The 22,334-nt window shown below is 40.5% G+C and overlaps 1 protein-coding gene across 3 annotated transcripts; it reads left to right on the top strand.

Annotated features, from left to right (window-relative positions):
* The first annotated feature begins 122 nt into the window (after nucleotides 1-122).
* Nucleotides 123-21,523, top strand: ATP6V1D (ATPase H+ transporting V1 subunit D). Of its 3 annotated transcripts, none has more exons than XM_015068412.3 (9): nucleotides 123-308; nucleotides 4,932-5,049; nucleotides 13,762-13,841; nucleotides 15,604-15,671; nucleotides 16,601-16,645; nucleotides 17,772-17,875; nucleotides 18,464-18,530; nucleotides 19,841-19,919; nucleotides 20,857-21,523. In XM_015068412.3, exons 1-9 carry the CDS (start codon nucleotides 268-270, stop codon nucleotides 20,996-20,998), a joined length of 744 nt encoding a protein of 247 aa, XP_014923898.1. In that variant the 5' UTR covers nucleotides 123-267; the 3' UTR covers nucleotides 20,999-21,523. The 3 variants fall into 3 exon arrangements, with proteins under 3 accessions (XP_014923898.1, XP_014923901.2, XP_014923900.2); XM_015068414.3 differs by lacking the exons at nucleotides 123-308; nucleotides 4,932-5,049 and adding exons at nucleotides 7,172-10,107; nucleotides 11,306-11,457; XM_015068415.3 differs by lacking the exons at nucleotides 123-308; nucleotides 4,932-5,049 and adding an exon at nucleotides 7,171-11,457.
* Nucleotides 21,524-22,334: the final 811 nt, after the last annotated feature.

Genomic DNA, 22,334 nt, shown 5'->3' with positions numbered 1-22,334 from the left:
GGCGGTTCGGGGGTGGAGGGGGCGAGGCCTCAACATCCGGGCATCGCCTTTTTTTTTTTTTTTTTTCCCCCTCCCCAACCGCCCCCGCCAAGTGCCAACAGGAAGCGGAAGTTAAGAATGCGTGTGTAAGAATCCCGGCTGCCACTTAGCAACGCGAGGAGGTCAGGTGATACAACCAGCTGACTCCCGTAGAGGAGGTCCCTGTGGCTGTGGGTGTTGCAGCCACGATAGCCCGGCCCAGACTCGAACCGAACTATCATCGTCAGAATGTCGGGCAAAGACCGAATTGAAATCTTTCCCTCGCGAATGTAAGTAAAAGAACGGGTCGAGCAGAATTCATAGGTTCATGAACGCCTGTTCGGAGCAGCGACCCCTCCATACCCTGGACTAGCAGGGAGGTTCATTGTTTCCTGGGTAGATCCTGAGCTCACCCCGTCCCTTTTCGTGAGTCTGGGACGACGCTTCCTGATGACCCCCTCACATATTCCTTTGAGGGAACCAGACTGGACAGATCCCAAGCCGTAGGAACAGTCTGTCCGAACTGCTGGTTTTTATGGAGGTCCGCAGTCTTTATTCATTAATCGAGCCATTCGTTCCATATTCCCTTATTGAGCTGGGCACTGGGTTTATAGAACTATGAATCGTCGCCAGTTTTGCCTTAGAGAGCTTACAGTTTAGCGGAGAGATGGACAGGCCAGCGAGGTTTCATAAATACTTTGAGAAGGGAAGTTTACTGTGGTAAGCACATAGAAGAGGCTTCTAGGCCAAATTGGGGGTTGAATCGAATTGCACTAGCGTGGACGTCAGATTCGATCTTGGATCCCTTTTCTCATTTTCTAAGATCCCATGAAATGTCACCTGCGGCTGGAAGATATCCTTGAGTTTCCCAGGCACTCTTTTTTTGCTTCATCACCATTGCCCCTTGTTCAGACCTCTGTTAATACCACCCATCACACTGTAAAGTGGATATTTGTTTACATATCTTTCCCCCTGGACTGTGAGCTTTCTCCAGGAGAAGAGTGTCTTAATAATTAATCAATAGAAAGTCTACAAAAAATGTTCCTTGAGTGAACCTATGCCTTGGAATCTGCCCAGTTGTGGCCTGCCTTTCTCTTTTGTCTGAATTCTTTGGCAGGAGAAAAAGCCTTAAGTGTTTGAACAGTTGTAAAAGGTTTTGTAGTTTTCTCAAATGTGCCTAACAATGTGTGGAAAGTATAGATTGTTATTTTCTCTCTCTTCTTCCACTTTTGTCTTGTTTATTTGTTTTTTCCAGCAAGGAGCAGGAAATCAGGTTTGCCTCTGACATTTAGATCTTTAGATTGTGGTCCTATTTCTTTGGGGGTGTTCTGTTCTTTTTCTTCATCTTGATCTTTTTCTTAGAGAATCTGAGAATGCTTAAAATAAGAGAATTATATTCAAACTCACTCCTAGATTTCTTTCCAGGGTGGCTGCAGTTCTTAATGAAATGAAAGCGTTTGGGGATTTTGTTATTTTTTACCTTTACCTGCTGATTTTCTAGTAGATATTTGTATTAGGTGGGAAGCAAGCCCATTGTGGAGAAAGGCACTGCCTGTAAAATAGGTCAGGATCAAGGCTACTTTGAAGTAGTGAGATCTGCAGAACTCCCAGTACTTGAGTTTGAGTCTTACCAAATGTCTGTGCTGAGAGACCACCAAATTCTAGCATAGCCTAAGGCCATCAACATGGCTGCCTGAGAAAGCTCAGTGCTTCCAGGAGAATTTATTGTTTGTTCTATCCAATACTTTTTTTTTCTTTTCTTCTTCTTCTTCTTTTTTTTTTTTTTTAGAGAGACAGAAAGCAAGAGGGGGAGGGGCAGAGAGAGAGGGAGACACAGAACCCAAAGCAGATTCCAGGCTCTGAGCGGCCAGCACAGAGCCTGATGCGGGTCTTGAACTCATGCGGGTCTTGAACTCATGCACCCAAGCCAAAGTCAGACGCTTAACCAACTGAGCCACCCAGATGCCACGATCCAATACTTGACAATAGGCTCCTGACTTCCCTTCCTTAAGGCATTCAGTAAAAGTAGCTTACAATTATGAATCCTTTCTTTTCTTTTTGAGGTGTATATGTCTATTCTACAACTTAGAAGTCCCTTTCTCAAGGACCTGAAAGCCATTTCTTTGAAACATAGATATTAGGAAGGATAGGGCCTCTGTCTGCCAGTCTCTGTGGGAGGATAGAATCCTAACTTCATGATTGCCAGCTAGTAGACACAGCTTGCCTAAAGTCATTTTTACTGACTCACCCTTGGTAATTTTTCAGTTCTGTGACCCCTCTTGAGGCTGCTCTTAGTCCTCTCCCTTATTCCTTTGAAATACCCAACCACTTCTGCACAAATCAGAATGGAGCTCAGCTCTTTCTCCCACTGTTAGTGGTTACTGAACAAATTCTGTTTTCACCATTTTAATGTCTGGCTGTGTTTATCTTTGATGGTAGTCAGAATGTTAGCATTTTTGTTTTGTTTTTACTTTGAGACTAGAGTGAAAATAAACTTCTTTGGGCTTATACAGGAAGACTAATAGGTTCCAAAAGGTGAAAACTGCTATTTAAGAGCACTCAGCTTGCTGATTGAGAGGAAAATCAGGTGCAGGAAGTAACTGCTTCTCTAAATATTTTCTGTAAGGCTTAGCAGTGGGTATTTTGTCATGCAGTCAGATGCGTTTGATTCAGCTGAAAACAGTCATCATTCTAGATGAAGGTCATACATTTTTCCTATGGTCAAGTGGCTCTGAAACTTATAAAAGAATATGTGTTTTAAGAGCTAGGATAGAAAATACTTTCGTGACTTCTGTGTCAGATACTTGCATCTTACAGGTTTTATGACATACTGGCTGTAAGTCCTTGGGCAAGTCACTCTTCAAATCTCAAGAATTAAAATTTGTCTGTTTCACAGAAGTGCCATTAGCTGGGAGGAAATTAAAATTAGCATGGTAAATTCAGTTTTATCAACCAGATTATCTTTTTTACAATAAACTTGCTGGAATCTGCAGTACTGGGATTTGACTTAAATTTGATCCAGCCCTTCGAGCTCAAATTCTGGTCCTTAGTGTCAACAATATGATATGTTAAATGTACACATTGGGGAGGATAGCTCCAGCTCAGGCTGGAAACTGAACCAGCTTTGCTTAGACCTTCAGTGAGGCCAGTCAGTACAAAGTCAGCCACTGATAGTTTTCAAAGAGAGAACTGTTCATCTGATGCTGTTTCTTTTTTTTTTTTTTTTAATTTTTTTTTAACATTTATTTTTGAGAGAGAGAGTCGAGAAGGGGCAGAGAGAGAGAGAGGGAGACAGAATCTGAAGCAGGCTCCGAGCTGTCAGCACAGAGCCTGATGCGGGGCTCGAACCCATGAACCGTGAGGTGAGACCATGACCTGAGCCGAAGTCTGGCGGCTCTCAACCTACTGAGACACGCAGGCATCCCCCGCCCCGCCTGATGCTGTTTCTAATAGGCAGCATGGCATGTGGTTGGGATACAGTGGGACTAGGTTTGAGCCTTGATTTGAGCCTTGGACAAGGCACTGGAGTCAGAAATCTGTTTCAGTCTGTTTATTTTTTTCACCTAGAGTGAGAAAGTTTCGTTTTTCTAAGTCTCATTTTCAAGATAATGTTTAAAGTTTCTTCTAGCTATAGAATTATCTCAGTAACGTTTCCCCTATGGTAAAAGAGTAAAATCTAGGAATTTACCCAAAAGTCCATTAATACATGATACTTTGCAGTTTGTTACAACACTGGTAATATGAAATTATATCCCCTTATACAAATCATTTTATCATTATACAACATATTGTTAAATTGTATTACCCACTTTTTTTAAAAATTAAATTTTACCTGGCATAGGGTAGGAAGGACAGAAATGTCAATTTCTGCTATTACTTTCTTGACTTGTATTGGGATTTCTGATAGGAAAAGATTGGAATAAGGAGGTAAGGAGACTTCAGTAGTTTGCCACTTCTCAGAAGTCTTTACTTATATGTGTCATTGTTTCCTAGAATCATTTATAAATTAATAAAATGATTGCTGGTAGGATTTTGACTGATGATATGAAAACATTAGTGCCACACTTTTAATAGAAAAAGTAATAAATGGTTGTGGTATAAAACTCAAAAGGTTCAAAGGAATATAAATATAATAGTAAAAAGTAATCCATTTTTTTTTCACTCAGTCCCATTTCCCAAAGGAAACTTATCAGTTTCTGTGAATCTTTTCTAGAACTATTCTCTGTATCAAAATAAGCATATTTATCCCTTATTTTGTATGAGTAAGAGAATATAAAATAGGGAGCATATGTAGATCTACCTTCCTCTTATTTTTTTTTTTATGACTGCATAACATTCCCTTGGAAGAACGATGATTTATGGGACACTAATATCCACCCTTTTGCTATTACATATAAGGCTGGAGTACTCATCCTTAACCTTGTGTATATTTTTGTGTATATGTGGGAGTAAATCTGTAGGATAAATTCCTCAAAGTGGAATTGTTGGTCCTGAGGTAAGTGCATTTCAAATTATGATATTTATTAGTGGACAGATTTTTTTTTTAAATGCTTAATACATGTGTAATGGAAACACAGATATTATTTTAACTTACAAATCAAATTAATATTTTAACTATGGTGGCATTATAAGATAGAACTCCTGATAAATTTTATCATAATTTAATAACTAATTCCAGATATTGGTTAAAGAATTGTTTCTGTTTTAAATAAATGAACTTCTTATTTATGGAATGCTGAGGGTGGAAATCTACAGTATTGAGAAACCAATTAATTGTAACTGTCAGCACAAGTGCTATATATTCTTATTCTCATGACATCAAAGAATGAAGCATGATTTTAACACTGTATTGGGGAGATATTTGTATGTCTTTTAAACAGTGTGAATAAATGTCTCTAACTTTGTTTGTGTAGGGCACAGACCATCATGAAGGCTCGATTAAAAGGAGCACAGACAGGTCGAAACCTCCTGAAGAAAAAATCTGATGCCTTAACTCTTCGATTTCGACAGATCCTAAAGAAGATAATAGAGGTAGAATGAACTGTTTTTAGAACAGTTATTTTAGAGGTATCTAAGGAAAATCTAGCATGGCTATTGGCATTTAAATTTTTCTTTAAGTTATTTTAATTTAAAATTTTGTCTTTTTATTATTTAAAAAAATTTTTTTTGTGTGTTTATTTATTTTTGAGAGAGAGAGACAGAGTGTGAGCAGGGGAGGGCAGAGAGAGAGGGAGACAGAACTGAAGCAGGCTCCACGCTTTGAGCTGTCCACGCAGAGCCCGACGCGGGGCTTGAACCCACGAACCGTGAGATCATGACCTGAGCTGAAGTCGGGACACCCAACTGACTGAGCCACCAGCTGCCCCTAATTTTTTTTCTCTCAAAAGTAAAAATACCATTATCACTGTAACAAGTTTCAGATTACTTAATAAAATTCAAACTCATTACTCTTGCCTGCAAAGCCCCACTTGATCCCATCTGGCTCCTGCCTGCCTCTGATCTCATTTGGAACATTCTCCCTACCATCTTCCTCCAGGACCTTTTCAGTAGCTGTTTCTTCTGCCTGAAATGTTCTTTCCTCAGAACTTCTTGTGATTTGCTCCTCTGGCCATTCTGGTCTCTTCAGAGAAGCCATCCCTCATTACCTAATCAGAAGTGACCACCATATTTACTTCTGTCACATTTCCTTATTTTAGTTGTAGTATGTATTACTGCATATTTTCTTGTTTGGTTGGTTAGTTCCTTGAGAGCAGAGACTTTCTTGTCCCTAGAACAGTGCTGGCCCATAGTATGTTTCAATTCATTGCTTTTTGGGTAATTGCTATGTGAATATGGAAGTATATTTAAAAAGTGAAAGTTACTCCTCTTCCCCTACCTAACTACCCTTGTTTCATTTCCCAGAGGAGTTCTTCATGACACTGATTTTTAGTCTTTCAGTCTCCCTGTCTGTCTTTCATGATGTTTTTAGCAACAGACATGCAATTGTTATATAATTCAATAACGTTTCCTGGCTGCTCCCCCTGGCAGAGTTTGGACAGCTATCTACATCAGTGCATAGATTTTCCTTTTTCTTTATAGCAGCTGCATGGTACTCCATTGAATGGACAATGGAATTTAGCCGTTTTCCTGTTGATGAATGTGTAGTTTTACTATTTTGTGGGGGAGGGTACTCTTAAATCCTTTTGTGTATGTGTAAGAGTACTGACAACACTGACTCCATCTTTGGCCCTCCATCTTGTTCATGCCTGCACTATGACTTTGGGGCTATGTGTTCCAGGCTCCATGGAGGTTAATGTTTGCCGTAACCAGAATGCGGGAAGGCTTGTCCTGATCTTTCCTAAAGTGGCCCACAGAGGGCGCCACTTTAGGTAACTAGTAGAGATGGCTGGCACACAGAAGGTGCCACTTTAGGTAAGTAGTAGAGGTGGTTGGAGAGCTGCTCGAGGTAACTAATGGGGTGGTTGGTGCACAGAAGGTGCCACTTTAGGTAATTATCCTGTAACCACGCCACCATGCCCCTTGCTCTATAAAAGCAGGGGATTATGGGCCAGGCTTGGCGGACAGTAGCTTTTTGGGTTGTTAGGCTTCCTGATCACCCCCAGTCGGTAAGTTACTGTGAGTAAAAGGGTGTAACCGGTTCTGAGAGGCTTGCATTGTTTTTCTGAGTGCCTTCTCAGTGTCCCTCCTCCATCTTCTACCAGCCGGCAAGCCAGCCAGGAAACTGAAAGTGAAGCTAGCCTGGTCTAGGGGCCAGGGGTGGGGGGAGCCTGAGCTGGCTAGCCACCGCCACGTGGGGAGACTTGGCCGGGTGTGTGAGTGCGGGGGTGCCCTGAAAATGGCCAAGGGGTTGGTGTATAGCCTGCCTGAAACCGGGAGAGGGGGAGAAAAGGAGAAGGGAGAGTGGAATAGCAGTTGTGGCGGTGGCTTGGCAGTTGGTCTGTGTGTTGTGAGGTGCCGTGGAGGGAGAGTTGGGAGTAGAGAGGGATTTGGAACGGACCGGAGAGGTGGCATTGGCTTTGTAAGAGGATGTGGGAGCAGCATGTTCTTCCCCTAGGGTTGTTCTGTCCGGAGGAATCCAGCAGCGGGGTTGGGGGGGTGGGGCACTTGGGAATGATGGCCGTTGGTGGCAGGCAGAGGAGGGTGAGTGCCCACTACCTCGCACTAAAGGGAGAACTGTGAGGTCTCAGGAGAGTTGGAGTCCTGAGGCCTGCAATCCCTGGGGTAATGGCTCTGATGAGGAGGATGTTTTCCTAGAGGGGGAAGATGATTTATAGGCATGCCCTTTGGTTGGAACAGAGCCCCAGGCTGCTTGTTTGCCTGAGGATGAGCAGAAGAAATTCCCATGCTCAGGAAACGACTGTGAGGGAATATTCTGCCCCTGACGTAGTGGAGCCAGTCAGCCACTTTAAGAAGGAGGGCCGTAAAAGGGGTGGCAGCTTGAGTGTTGGGACTGTGGGATACTGGGGAAGATGGTGTTCTGGTGGAGGTTTGGGACGTCAAAAATGGCCTCAGTCCCTGCTCAACCTGCCTTGTGACAAATACATGCCACAGTCCTAGGTGAGAATCATGGGCACTTAGCTAATTTGACTGGATAAATGCTAGTATTAAGATAACTTGGCCTAACTGAAGCCTGTCTCTGGCTTGCAGATGGCTGTGTCCTCACATGGTTTTTCCTCTGTGGTGTCTGTGTGTTGTAATATTCTTATTAAAAGGACATCAGATTGAATTAGATTCCAGCCTAAAGGCCTCATTTTAACCGGGGTTAGGACTTCAACATATACCTCATGGGGACCCAATTCAGCTTTAATTATATATGTATGTATTCTATATATAGTAATGAATAAACAAATTAGAGAATAAATAATGCGTTACATACAGTGTGCTGAACTTGTGACTGTGACGGTGAGCCAACCATTAATAAAAACTGAAATATAATGGGAATTAAAAAAAAAACTTGGCCTAGCAAAGGGGATATTCCCTGATCTCTATGCAAGAACTACAAGAAATTGTACGTGAACTGGGAATGAAACCTGCCATTTATGCCTAGCATTTTAGAGGCCTCAACAAAGAATTATTTTTCTCTGGTATTGAAGACCTTATATTACAGTCAGCCCCAGGGGCATGATATGGGACTTAGTATCTGTTCTTGTCCCTTTGGTTAATCAACCCATTTGCTATAGTAGCTACTATGGTGGCTGACTTAAGTCAAACCAGAAGAATCTGTCATAAGGGAAATAGGTTGAAAAATGGGGAAACAAAAGGTCCTGCCAATGATAAAATGGCAGAGAGGGGGTCCATCAAGGTCTCTCAAAAATTATTGCCAAGATCTAATTTTATATAGGTTCCGGAGAGAAAATCCACACAACCCAGTTTGGTCTTGGTAAGCCTATGGAAGACATTGCTTAAGGGAAAGCAGTTTATTCCCTTGGAGGAAAGCTCAAGAAAACCAGGTGTGTTCCCCAGAGCACCTCTGCTAACAGGAATTTTGGGAGTGGATACACCTTACCCCTAGAGACTAGGGATTATGCTAACATTGCTTGCAGTAGGGGGCAAACAGAGGCTGCATGTTGAATTAACCATTTATTGGTCTTGCACTTACAGACTACCAGTCTAATAGACACTGGAGCTGAATGCACACTTACGGAAACCCCTTGAAATTTGGGGGAAAAGTAAAGGCAGTAGATATTTATGTGGGGCAGATTATCAAAGTTCTGCAAACTAGTCTTTACTTACAGATTGCAGACTTTCTGCCTGTTGTTTTCTAGTGCATATCTCCCACATTTCTGAGTATTTTGGGCATCAATGTTCTGCAGGATCTGAATCTAACAACGACAGGTGGATTCAGTTGTGTATCCAAGTAGTGAAACTTGTTGTGGGTCATGGCAAAATGCGCACCTATACAGCTGCTGGTTTCTAAAGAGTAATAAACATAAAATGATATGAGCTACTTATTAGGGGGGGCATGATGAGATTATTGCCACCATTAAAGAATTAGAAAAGGTGGAGGTAATCAGGCCTGCTCAAAGCCCATTCAGTAGTTGGTTTGGCCTATAATGAAATTTAATGGGACCTGGCAAGTGACAGTAGATTATAGGGAACTTAGTAAAATTACTCTGCTCATCCATGCCATGATACCTAATACAGCCTTATTGTTAGGGGAAATCATGGCATCCATTAAGACTTATCATTACCTGCTAGACTTGTCTAATGCCTTTTCCAGCATTCATTAGGATGTGAATCCCAAGACCAATTTCCCTTCGTGTGGAACCCGAGTGACCTTCCAGGTGTTGCCCAAGGGTATCTCCTTAGTCCCTCTGTTTGTCACAGGATGGTAGCCAGAGATTTGGAAAAATGAATATTTTCAGAAGAGATGGTGCTTTATCATCATGTCAGTGTTATGTTAACTTATGATTTATCCTCCCTGTCTCAAGCAGCCACCTCATTCCAGGTGTGAAGTCTTGAGGGTGAGAGGTAAATACCAACAAATCCAAAGACTGGGTTAATCAGTAAAGTTCCCGGGCATCATCAGTTTGTGTAAGACCAGTGATGCCACAGATGGTCATTGATAAAATGTAAATCTTCCTAGTCCCTAAAACGGTAAAGGAATTATAGGCTTTTTGTTGGTTTACTGGGTTACTGAAGACTACTTATTGCCTGTCTAGTGATAGGGCAGACATTAAGACCTTTTATATGCCTTGGTTAGGAGGGGAAGCTAATGAGATTGGGCTGCAAACCAACAAGAGGCTATCCTAAAAAATGACAGTAAAACAAGTACAGACCTTGGAGATATTAATGCCAGCTGTGACTTGTGAATTAGATGTAAATTCATGTCTAGAAGGGTTTGGTTGGGGCTTGTGGGATGGATGAAATGGGAAACGGATCCTGTTAGGATTCTGTGGCTTCAATTATGGAAGGAAACAGAAGCCAGGTAGAATCCCGTGGAAGCACAGGTATTAGTTATATATCTTGCACTGCAGCAGATGGAAGGCCTGAGTGCTGATTTGCCTGTGATGGTACGAACCTCTCTGCTGGTAGGAGGGTGAACTAAGGACAGACATGCTCAGCAAACCTAAGAGTGCCTGTGCCCAGGTAAGCACCTTACAGAAATGGCATGCTGATCTACAGAGGAGGAACCTCCTCTCTCATGAGCTGCACCTGGTACTAGGGCTGGTCACTTAAATCGACCGTGCCCAACTTCAGAATTGTCTGACTTTATGCTTCCTCCCCGCCCCCAGTAAGGGAAGAGGTAGGCTCATCTCCAGCAGGTGCATAGTATACTGATGGCTGTTGCTGGGGAAACTTGCCTATTTGGCATTCCTCTGCCATCCAGCTGGATTCTGATGTACTTTCGTTTGAAGGAACTAATCAAAGTCAGTGGGCAGAATTGAAAATGGTATGGATTGTTTTGACACATGAGCCAGTGCCCATCAATTTGGCTGCTGACAGCTGGGCAGTGTTGTAAAAGGTTGACAACATAGATGCAATGATGGCACAAAGAAGGTTGGGCTATATTAAATAGACCCCTGTGGAAAGTAGAACTGTGAGAAGATGTTTGGGTAGTATGCTCTAAGCCCAATGCAGCCATCGAACAGTCATCCAAGTATGGCATATGTCCCTGCTCACTCCCCATCCACACTACCAGGCAATCCTGAGGCAAATGCTCTAGTCTGGGTATGAGCCCTTCAGCTGGAGAAAATGCTGACCCTGTCTGATGTAGCAGAATGGGTCCATCATAAATCAGGACACTGAGGTCCCAAAAGTACCTGAGAAATGAGATTACATTTTTCTGTAAAATATTCAGTCTACAAGCTGCTGACAAGAACTGCCCCCAGTGCCATCTCAAGCGATGGACCTTATGCCACACCCTGGGGTGTATTGGGTGGACTATAAACTCTGTTTCTCACTGGCAGATCTATTACATAAGCCCTTTGCCAGTATTGGGAGGGCACAAATATGTACAGACCTGTGTGGACACTTGCACAGGACTTGTACAAGCCTTAGCCTATAAAAAGAGCTAATCAGGCTGCAACTGTAACAGATTAACAAAACTGGAGAGCATGTACAAACACCCCCTACTCAGTGATCAAGGGACACATTTTACTGGCCATGATATCCAAAAATGGGCAGAGACCTGGGTATATTATGGACTTCCCACCTGCCATACAGCCTCACTGTTGCAGGCCTAATTGAAAGGATGAATGGGCTAATAGCACATTAAAGACTTTATCACGGGTGGATCCCTGAAAGGATGGGCTCCAAGACTAACCAGCAATTCATCTCCTTAAAGCTATGCCCATAGCAAGACAGACATCTACATATGAACACCTCACCAGCAACACCCATGCAGTTTGCAGCTCTTGTGCAGGTGTTATCTGGAGACCCATGGTCTGTTGGGGGAGGAGGGCTTCCTTTTGTGATTGCTACAAGACCTCCCACGTGGTAAGACTTTAGTTCATTGGAAATAAACTTGGAATGCCTCCTCCAGGTGGCTTGGTATCCTAATCCCTTGGGGCCACAGCCTCCCATCCAGTAGTATTCTTAACCCTTTATTATGCATTGGTCAGGGCCCAGCACATGCAAATAACTGCTTCTGAATTTCTGATGCTTGGTATTGAGGTAGGGTTGTTAGTGCAAACCGAAATGCCCCTGTACAATATAGGTACACCCTTTGATGATACTAAGGGGCAAAATACATGGGGTCTTTTCCCAGGGAAAATACCTAAGCCAGGGGTGTTCTTAGCTCATGGGGCCCAAACCACTACCTTGTTGTTTGTGAATGAAGATTTGCCACACCTGTTGCCTGTAAAACATTTCTTACTGCCCTTAACCTTGCATCGTTAATGTTTCTATTGTGTCTGGAAACGTCTTTTTGTCATAGGCCACCACTTACGCTGAAGTTGACAATTGCTCTGACTGCTGGGTCTGCAGAAAGCGTTGCTGGGAAATTGTAGTTCTAAGTATTTTCTTTGGTCGTACAGATCTGTTGTTGCTGCTGTGGTATAGAGATGCAAGTCCCCTCCCAATACCTGTCCGTAGGGTCATTGTGGAAGAATGGTGTGTAAAGGTTATACGGGCCATAAAGATGTTGAGGGTAGAGTGTAGTAATGCTGACAGCACTGACTCCCATTTGTCAGTGCTCCATCTTGTTCGTGCTGCGCAATGACTTCGCTTGGCAACTGGTAGAGATGGCTGGTGCACAGAGGGTATCACTTTAGGTAACTCCCTTGTGATCTCCCCACCATACCCCCCACCCCCTCTATAAAAGCTGGGGGTTTATGATCCAGACTTGGCAGAGATAGCCGCATAGCTGCCTGGATTGTTGGTCCCTCCCTGCATAAAACTGTAAATGGTCTGCAGTGCCTTGCATTGGGTTTCGGTCTCAGAGTGTCATCTTAGCCTGGAAGATGCTCGACTGTCCCTTCTCCACCTTCTGACAGTATATGTACTGGCATTTCTCTGGAAAATCTTAGAATCTCAAGGATCTATTCATTTAAATTTTTGATGGATAACTGTCAAATTGTTTTCCAAGTTGTTATACTAATTTACATTCCTGTCAAATGATTATGAGAGCACCTATTCTCTCAAATTCATCATAACTGGGTATTAGTAATCTTTTTTATTTGTTGCCAATCTATGTGACTAAAATTGGTATCTTTTAATTTGCACTACTTTTGATTGTCAGGTTGAGCATCTTTTCATGTTTACTGGTAATTTGATTTTCTTGGTGAATATCTTTTTGTAGAAGTTCTACAATAGTCTGGTTAGTGTGTAAAATGCCAAAAATATTTTCTCCTAGCCTTTTTAAAAAATATTTCTTGTTTGGTGAAGTCTTTTTTCTTTTTAACATAGTACTTGGGTTATACATAATGCTTAGAAAGGCCCTTTTAAAAAGATTAAGAAAATATTCTATGCTTTATAGTTTTTTTTTGAAACTAATGACTTCTGGAGAGAGAGAGAGAGAGAGAGAGTGTGTGTGTGTGAGTGAGAGAGATGTGAAGAGGTAGGGATTTAGCTTTATCATTTTGTAAGTGGGTGGCCAGTTGAATGGTCTCTTTGTTACCAAATTCCCATATAGGCTTGCGGCTCTTTCTGAGTACTGTTCTGTTTCATTGTCTTATTTTTCCCATATCGAATGAATTTCCTTATTGTAGGTATACCTTTTTAAAAAATTAAAAAAAAAATTTTTTTTTTTTTAGCGTTTACTCATTTTTTGAGAGACCGAGCATGAGTGGGGGAGGGGCAGAGAGAGGGAGACACAGAATCCGAAGCAAGCTCCAGGCTCAGAACTGACAGCAGAGCCTGACGTGGGGCTCAAGCTCACAAACCTTGTGATCATGACCTGAGCCGAAGTCGGCCGCTTAACCCACTGAGCCACCCAGGCGCCCCAAACATTAAATATTTCAGGTTTATATTAAAGCCACTATGCCATTAAGATTTTGACTGCATTGCAGTGAGCAAATTGGCATGAACTCATTCAGGAATAAGATTGGTCCTTCAGTAAAGATCGTTTTCTATTTCTTAATGTCTTTATTCTGATGTTTTAATTATAAACTGTATGGTTTTGTAACACTATTAACTGACCATAACCAAAACTGTTAAAACAAAATTGGATATTTTTGTTATCAAGTCATTATTTTAGGCACGCACCTGGCATAAAATACTGGTTATTAAAGAAATGTAATTTTGATGTTTTTTCCTTGTAATAAACTTGGTTGGATCAGTTGTTGGTTTATGCTTTTCCAGACTAAAATGTTGATGGGTGAAGTGATGAGAGAAGCTGCCTTTTCACTTGCAGAGGCCAAGTTCACGGCAGGGGACTTCAGGTAAGACTTAATGGGGTGTTTTGAAAAATCAAAGTGCTTTCATGTTCATAATTTCACTTCAAAGCTGTTCTTAATGAAAACCATAGAAGCAATAAAGACAAACGATGGGGATGCAAGTGTTCGTTGCTACTACTCTGTCACCCTAACACTAGTGCCTTTATTATCATCCACATGTGTCTGTTACACAGTTGGAGGCACAGGGTACTTAACATTTTATAGTTTTCTTTTTTTTCTATAAATTTTTTTTTTTTAACGTTTATTTTTGAGACAGACAGAGCATGAACGGGGGAGGGTCAGAGAGAGGGAGACACAGAATCAGAAGCAGGCTCCAGGCTCTGAGCCGTCAGCACAGAGCCCGACGCGGGCCTCGAACTCACAGACCACGAGATCATGACCTGAGCCGAAGTCGGCCGCTTAACCGACTGAGCCACCCAGGCGCCCCTAGTCTGTTTTCATTTAACATTGTATCATGAAAATTTTTCCTGGTTTTTACATAGCTGTATAACGTTTCTCTAAATGTACATAATTTATTAACCATTTCTAATGGTGGACTTTGGGTTGATTTTCAGATTTTTTGAATATTAGAAAAGATGCTGTAAACATCTTCATGTATATATATTTTTTTGTTTCTGTAGAATTACTTCCTTAGGATACGTTTGAGAATGGAATTGGTTGTTAAAGGGCATAAATTCTCTAAGGCCTTCGTCACATCAGTACATGCTTTTACAAAGAATATAAAATGTTTTTGTTTTACAAAGGGGGTTTTGCCAGTTACATTGTATGATTCTCCCCAAATAATCTTGTGAGGTAAACCAGGCAAGCATTGTTATTCCTCATTTAAATTCAGTGCCTTCCTGAAGGCAAATGGCTATTTGGGGGCAGAGGTGGAAATTTTCAGGGTTTTTCATTTTTGTTGTCTTTACCCAATGACACAGTGTCTCCATTCTTAGTTTGTGTTATCCAGGAGCATTACCTAATGGGCAGGTCTTACAGCCTCAGGGGCAGAAGTCCTTTTGTGAAGAGATGGACTTTAATTTTGCCAGTGTTTGTGGGACAGCACCTTGCATTGACTTTTCTAGCAGAGACAGGGAATCAGTAGTATGAGTGGAATGTGAATGTGTTTTAGGGTGGTTATGGTGAAAACACTATAAGGACAAACTGGGGAGTCAGACAAAACCAGATGGAAGTTAGGTTCCAGGTTAAAGGAATTAAAGTCCTGCTTAGCCAAATCTAGAAGGTTAGAAGGAACGAATTTTCTCTAAATCACATTAGCTGAATAAAAGCCCTTAAATCACCTTTCTGGCACCACATGCCTGACTGAAAACTCAATCCATGTACTTTAAAATAATTTTTTGTTATTTTCTTATGGTTAATTTTTTTATATTAAATATAATTTGTTGTCAAATTGATTTCCATACAACACCCAGTGCTCATCCCAACAAGTGCCCTCCTCCATTTTCCCCTCTCCCCCACCCCCATCAACCCTCAGTTTGTTCTCAGTATTTAAGAGTCTCTTATGGTTTGCCTCCCTCCCTCTCTGTAACTTTTTTTTCCCCCTTAATGTTTTGAAAAATTGTTCATTCTTTACTCTCTGAGGCCCTCTTCTGGCAGCAGTGATTTTTTTTTTTTCTTTTTCTGGAAAGACCATTCTCGGAACATACTTAATTGTGCTATCTCATCCTTGTTGAAATTACCTGATCGGTCTCTGTAGTTTTCTCACTCTAAAATCTCAACTAAATCATGGCCTTTTCTCTTTCTGCAGCACCACAGTAATTCAAAATGTAAATAAAGCCCAAGTGAAGATTCGAGCTAAGAAAGATAATGTAGCAGGTAACTTTTCAACCCTTTAGCATGCCTGGGAAGAAAAGATGACGTTTATTTATTTTTTTAATGTTTTTATTTTTGAGACAGCACGAGTGGGAGAGGGGCAGAGAGAGAGAGAGAGAGAGGTAGACTGAGAGTCCAAAGCAGGCTCCAGGCTCTGAGCTGTCAGCATAGAGCCTGATGTGGGGCTCAAACCCATGAACTGCGAGATCATGTCCTGAGACGAAGTCGGACGCTTAACCGACTGAGATGCCCCAAGAAAAAAATGACATTTAAAAACTAATGTGTTCATACAGCAAGATCTTCATGTCCTAACTAATCTCTTCTACTGAGAACAAGTTTATTGGCTTTACATGTTGAAACCATTGCCAGAGGATGGGGGTGGGGGAAATGGGGAGCTGTTCAATAGCTATAAAGTTACAGATACACAAGATAAATAAGTTCCAGAGATCTGCTGTACAACATAGTGCCTATAGTTAACAATGCAGTGTTGTGTACCTAAAAATTTAGGGTAGGTCTTGTGTTGAGTGTTCTTAACACACACGAAAAGGGACACAATAAATATTTTGGAGGTGATAGATGGGTTGATTGCCTTGATTGTGGTGATGGTATCATGGGTGTACCCAGGTATCTAAATTCATCAAAATGTATGTGTAAAATATGTGCAGTTTTTTTCCTGCATTTTATGTATACCTCAAAACTGAAAGGAAGAAAATTGTGACAGATCTCTTATGACTCAGGATAATTTGATTATTAAATAGGAATGAACGCTTAAGATAGCAAGTTCCTAAATTCATTTATTGAAACCAGTTCCAGTTCCAGACAGTCTCTTGACTTTTGAGTATTTGCTGAAAAAGAAACACAGGGGAAGAGTGGTGATTAAGAAACAGTACTTCAAGGGCATGTTTGTAATTCACACGTTTTGTATTTAACAGGGGTTACTTTGCCAGTGTTCGAACATTACCATGAAGGAACTGACAGTAAGTGTGAAACTTGAGTAGTCTGTGTCTCTGGATTCTCCAGGTTCCTCTTTAAACTTTTTTCTGGAAAATGGTGCTAGATAGACCTTCTTTGATTTTAGTGGCTCCAGTGTGTTAGCAGCCTTCTCTCTGGTACAATTGGGACGATGGTTAGTTAAAGTGTTATGGCAGGGGTCTTAAAACATTGTGATGTCTTAAAATGTTTTATTTCCACCTAGATATACTTAAATATACAGTCATTTGCTATTAAAAAAAGACTTCTGTGTTGTCTTTCTGCATAAACTGCACCCATAATGCATTGTTTATAATTTCCAGTTTGAATTTCTTTAAGGTTTTAGACTCTCTGCTGAATCTTTCTAGATTTTATAGCTCAGCCTCAATTTTTTACAATTGCATTAGAATTTCCTAATTTGATAGCATTTTTTGGGTAGTAACACATCTTTGTTGAGTCTTTTCAAAGTAATCAACTTTTCTTCATAGAAACAACAGTTTTTGGTACTATTCTTTCATTGGTTCACAGGATATTTAGTACAGCTTGAATAAAGAAATGGAGCATCCTAGAGAGTCACTTGTTAATGGAGAGTTACTGTACTATGGGCAGGCATCAGGCCATATGATACAAGGGGATGGGCACAATGTGAATAAAGTGAAGGTTGGTTAAAAGCTTCTTCTATAGTTATATTTAGAATAGCTTCCTTAGGGAGAAAAGTATGTTCACTGTTAAGTCTGAACTCTGGAGAACAAACTGATGGCTACCAGAGAGGAGCTGGGTGGGGGATGGGTTACATAGGTGATGGTGATGGGGATTAAGGAGTACATTTGTGATGAGTACCAGGTATTATATGGAAGTGTTGAATCACTGTATTGTATGCCTGAAACAAATATTACACTGTATGGTAACTAACCTGAATTTAAATAAAAACTTAAATGCTTAAAACTTCACATCAAAACAAACATGTTCACTGTTCAGCATGCCTAGGGAGTAGGATGGGTACTTAATGTTTCCATTTAACGGGTTAGTGAATTTGTTTCTTCTTGGTTGGTATTATTCTGACTTCTTTTTGGGAAATTTATCGGGAAGATTATTTACGTCTACCTACAAGTGTTGTCTAACTGGTTCTTTCAGGTTATGAACTGACTGGTTTAGCCAGAGGTGGGGAACAATTGGCTAAATTAAAGAGGAATTATGCCAAAGCAGTGGAATTACTGGTGGAACTGGCTTCACTTCAGGTCAGTAGCAGGAGAACTAGAGACCTGCTTCGGTTTGAGAGCTGAGAGCCGAGAGGGGAAGCTTCAGGTCTTGAATCCACACATCCTGCACTTAACTGCTTTAAACTGTTTCCGTGACTTTATGTAAAAAAAAAAGTCAGGGATGTTTTGATTCCTTAAATGATGGCTTCTGTACCTTTGTGTCTACTTCTTACTACTAACGAAATGTGTGTGCAATGGTATAGTTTCACTCTTGTGTAGGTGAGAACAGCAACAGTGGATACTGGATTTAAATGTAAATATAACCTAGTTTATGCATGAAAGCTATTTTTTCCCTTTTGTGACCAGTTAATGTAGATCTATGTAATAGTGCCTGATTCTTTCCCCTTGCCACTTTTATAACATTAGGCAAATCTGAAGTGAACAATTAGAATAGCATAGAAATAGTATTAGCTCTGTGGCAATCTCACAAGAATTTTCCTGTTTAAGCAGATTGAAAAGTAGTCTTGGTTTCCAAATGTTCTCTACAAGTGCAGTCTGAGTGAAGCCAAGTGAACAGGACATGATTAGGAAGACTTCATGCTTACATTATTTGTTCTCTTATTTTAGACTTCCTTTGTTACTTTGGATGAAGCTATTAAGATAACCAACAGGCGTGTAAATGCCATTGAACATGGTGAGTGTAAGCTGCTGTGAGGCTCTTTGTTCACCCGCTTGTCCATACCTCCACATTTGTTATGTAACTGCTGGGAATCCGGCACTGATCACAAGGTGAATAAGACCTTGCCCCCACAGTGGGAAGTGCCATGAGTCAGCAGTAAAGTGTTACTAAGTGCTTTGATAGAAGTATGTTTATGATTTGGGGGTGAGTTACACAATGGAATGGGAAGTTAAAAGTTCTGAAGTGTTTTATTCATTCCTGGTTATGAATAAAGGGCAAAACTATTTTTCAAGAGCTCTAGTGTTTTCTCTAGTTCTTTCCAGTGATTCAGTAATCTTTTGAACACATTAAATATTTAACTTTAAATCCCTTTTCCTGTAAGCTTTATGTCCTGCTCTTCTTGATTCCTAAAAATTTTCCCATTTGATGCATTTTTTTTTTCCATCTCTTATTGTTCTAAAACTATACTTAATGTTGGCACAATACTTTCCGTTCAAAGAACTCCGTTTTCATTAAAGAAATGCTCAATTTTAAGGTAAGAAAGGAATAGATTTTGAACAGCGCAGAACTTATTTTGGTCTTTTGGTGTTAAAGATGAGGTTATCTCATTTTTCAAAACTCCACACACATTTCCTGGCTGGTTGCTAGTGCCAGGCTTTGTCAGTGGAATTGCAAGCAAAACAAAATGGGTAAGGTTATAAATCGTTCCAACTCTTCAGTCAGTTCAGTTTTTAGAAGCAGATAGGCAAATTCTATGTAAAATAGCACCTTATGACTACCGTAAAACTCTACAACTTAGTGCATTCTCTTTGCTTGATGATCTACTTTTTATCTTAATTTTTTTTTTTTTTTTAAGAGTGCGAGTTAGAAAGAGGGGCAGAAGGAGAGAGAGAATCCCAAGCAGGCTCCATGCTGAGCATGGAGCCTGACATGGGGCTTGATCTCCTGACCCTGGTATCCCTAATGATTTACTTTTTTACAGTGGATTGGTGTTCTGTTTAAACTAGCATCTGTGGTTCAGTGTTACATATTCATATAAATCCAGTATATTCAGTGTTGTGTATATTGTGATTCAGTGTTATTGGTCTATAGAAAGGACACTAGAAAGGTATATACCAAAATATTTACAGTAGTTATTTTAGGGTGGTTGGATTATACTTTATTTTTTTTGTTTTCCAACTTTCCTGTATTAAATGTACATTAATTTTACAATTAGAAAAAGTATCTATTATACAGATGAGCACTGGCAGTTTGAAAAAAGGTTTGAAGTTCTCATATATATATATATATATATATACACACATATCTATTTTTTTAAACCCTAGTCATCATTCCCCGGATCGAACGTACCCTTGCTTATATCATCACAGAGCTGGATGAGAGAGAGCGAGAAGAGTTCTATAGGTTTGTTGGAATTGGTCATTTTTTGTTTTCATATTCCAAAGGCTAGATTTTCTCAGAGACATGTTGGCTTACGTTCTTTAGAATTAGCACAGCCTGTATTTTATTGTGATAAATGAGAAGCAAGACCTAATATTGGCATAATGCTATGGAGACTAATGTATGCTGAGTTTTGCATATACTTAAAATGTGGCACTCTAGAAAGGCCCTTAGGAGAAACTATTGATAGACTTGATTATTCTTTAAAATGAAATCCTAATTTAGATCAGGTGTCTCCCACATAAAAAGAAACTGGAATTAGTTAACATTTATGTATTGCATAGTGAACATGCTCCAGGAGAAAGTATAAAGTACTGGGGGGCATTATGTAATCAGATAAATGACACCATTAGAGGATTAGCACAGTCGTCAGAAATGATGCATCTACCTGAGTTGGTTATCAACAGTTAGGCCTTGTAGGGACAGCAGATCCTCAATAGGTACAGTACACAGGGGTCAGTGTGCCAGCTTCCGAGAAGTGGGAGACAGGTGAAGGCAAGTATTCAGGAAGGATGTGGCCTTCTTGGATTTTGAGTAGCATCTGAGTATGATTTATAATCTTAATTATAAGAGGTTATTGTGTTTCTGTCCTTCAGTGACATTCAGGGTTGTAGTGATCCAGATGGAATGATCCAAAATTTTATTAAATGTCTGAATGCTCAAACGCTGTTCCATTATTAAGGGGCGGATCTCAAAGTTTATTCAGTCTGGGATAGGAACTTTTGAAGTCTGTTACTAGCTTAAAATGTCTATGTTCTACCTCAAATACTTTAAAAATGGGTTATAAATCACTAAAAATGAAAGTTTTCTAGTTTGTAGATGTTATTGTTACAAAACTAGAAGAAATCACATCTACTTAGAACTGAAACCATGTTCAGAAAATCCCCTCCTTGTTTTGCAGGTTAAAGAAAATCCAAGAGAAGAAAAAGATTCTCAAGGAAAAATCAGAGAAGGACTTGGAACAGCGGAGGGCAGCTGGAGAGGTGATGGAGCCTGCTAATCTTTTGGCTGAAGAGAAGGATGAGGATCTTTTGTTTGAATAGTTTCCTGCTCTGGTTCTTTCATAAGCCCTAACATGGCACCATTTTAATTCACGGTGTGTAGGTTTGGTACGTGTGGCTATTTATTTTTTGGCCTAAGAATTTCACTGGTGGTAACATTTCCCAGGATGTTGGTTATGGGGCTGCCTTTGCAAAATCCTAATTCAGCAACCATTTATATCATGTGAGATTTGTAGACCTTGCCCAGGAACCTGTAGAATTTACTCTGCAGAAATGGTACCCTATTCTGTTTACATCTGTTACAAGTGCTCTGCTTACCAAGCATATTAGGAAATTCCCCTTAGGAAACAGCAGTGGCCTCAGGCCAGCTGTCACTGTAGCACCCTTTGTTCCTACCTGCTCCCTGAGATTGCTGCAGCCATCCTTGTGTTACCGTGGTACTTCTCTCAAGCTTTACGAAACCTTCACTATTTTTCCTTGCATGACAGGTCTCTGTCTTGTCTGTCATGGGAGTTCTGCCAATTTTAATGTGACTATGGTGTAAACAGTAAAATGATTTAAAAATGAGTTGTTCCTTTATTTAAGAAATTTACTGCTAAAATCAGTCACGTTCTGCTCAGATTGGCACATGGGATTGTTACCTAAAGCGTTTTCTCTGCAGACATGCAGGAGGTGGATAGCCTCCCTTTATCCCCTCTTCATATGAAGTGCTTTACTGATAAACTTACTGAGAGGACTGTTGAATTTTGGGGTACTCATAAATATGAGTGAGTTAAGGGGGGTCATTAGTATTTTCTCATCTAAGAAAAAATACCTTGTTTCTTACTCTCAGGTGGTAACTTTTTATCTTCTAAACTATAACAACTTGCTGTCTTCCACATAGGAAGATGAGGCATTTGAGTGGCTTTGTTAGAAGCAGACCGAGGTTTTTGGTGCTGTTTGATTTGGTGTGAGCCATCCATGATTACTCAGGCTTTCTTGTACCCACTGTCTGAGGTGACTGGCTGTGGGAGAGTTTTTAGTGAAATTGTTAACACTAGGCTTATGAGTATTGTATTTAAGTCCATTGATAGCACAGCCAAGGCTTTTTAAAGTACCAAGTAATCTTGCAAACATTTAATACCTGCTATAAAATAATCTTAGTTGTGTGCCAACTGTTTTAAGTGTTTTATTTATCTTGTCACAACAACCATAAAGAGATACTTATTTTAACGCCACTTTTCACAGAAGAAAACTTTGAGGCACAAGGAGCTTCAGTAATTGGTCCTAGGCCAAAAAGCTAGAAGTAGTGAATCTAGGCAGTCAGCCCTTAGTGTTTTGATACCTTTAACCTCTATCCTTTTTTGCCTCCCCTAGATTTAAAACTTTGGGTAAAGGT

Source organism: Acinonyx jubatus, chromosome B3 (assembly GCF_027475565.1).
Source record: "Acinonyx jubatus isolate Ajub_Pintada_27869175 chromosome B3, VMU_Ajub_asm_v1.0, whole genome shotgun sequence".
Classification (NCBI taxonomy): domain Eukaryota; kingdom Metazoa; phylum Chordata; class Mammalia; order Carnivora; family Felidae; genus Acinonyx; species Acinonyx jubatus.
This window is presented reverse-complemented; position numbering and strand designations above follow the sequence as displayed.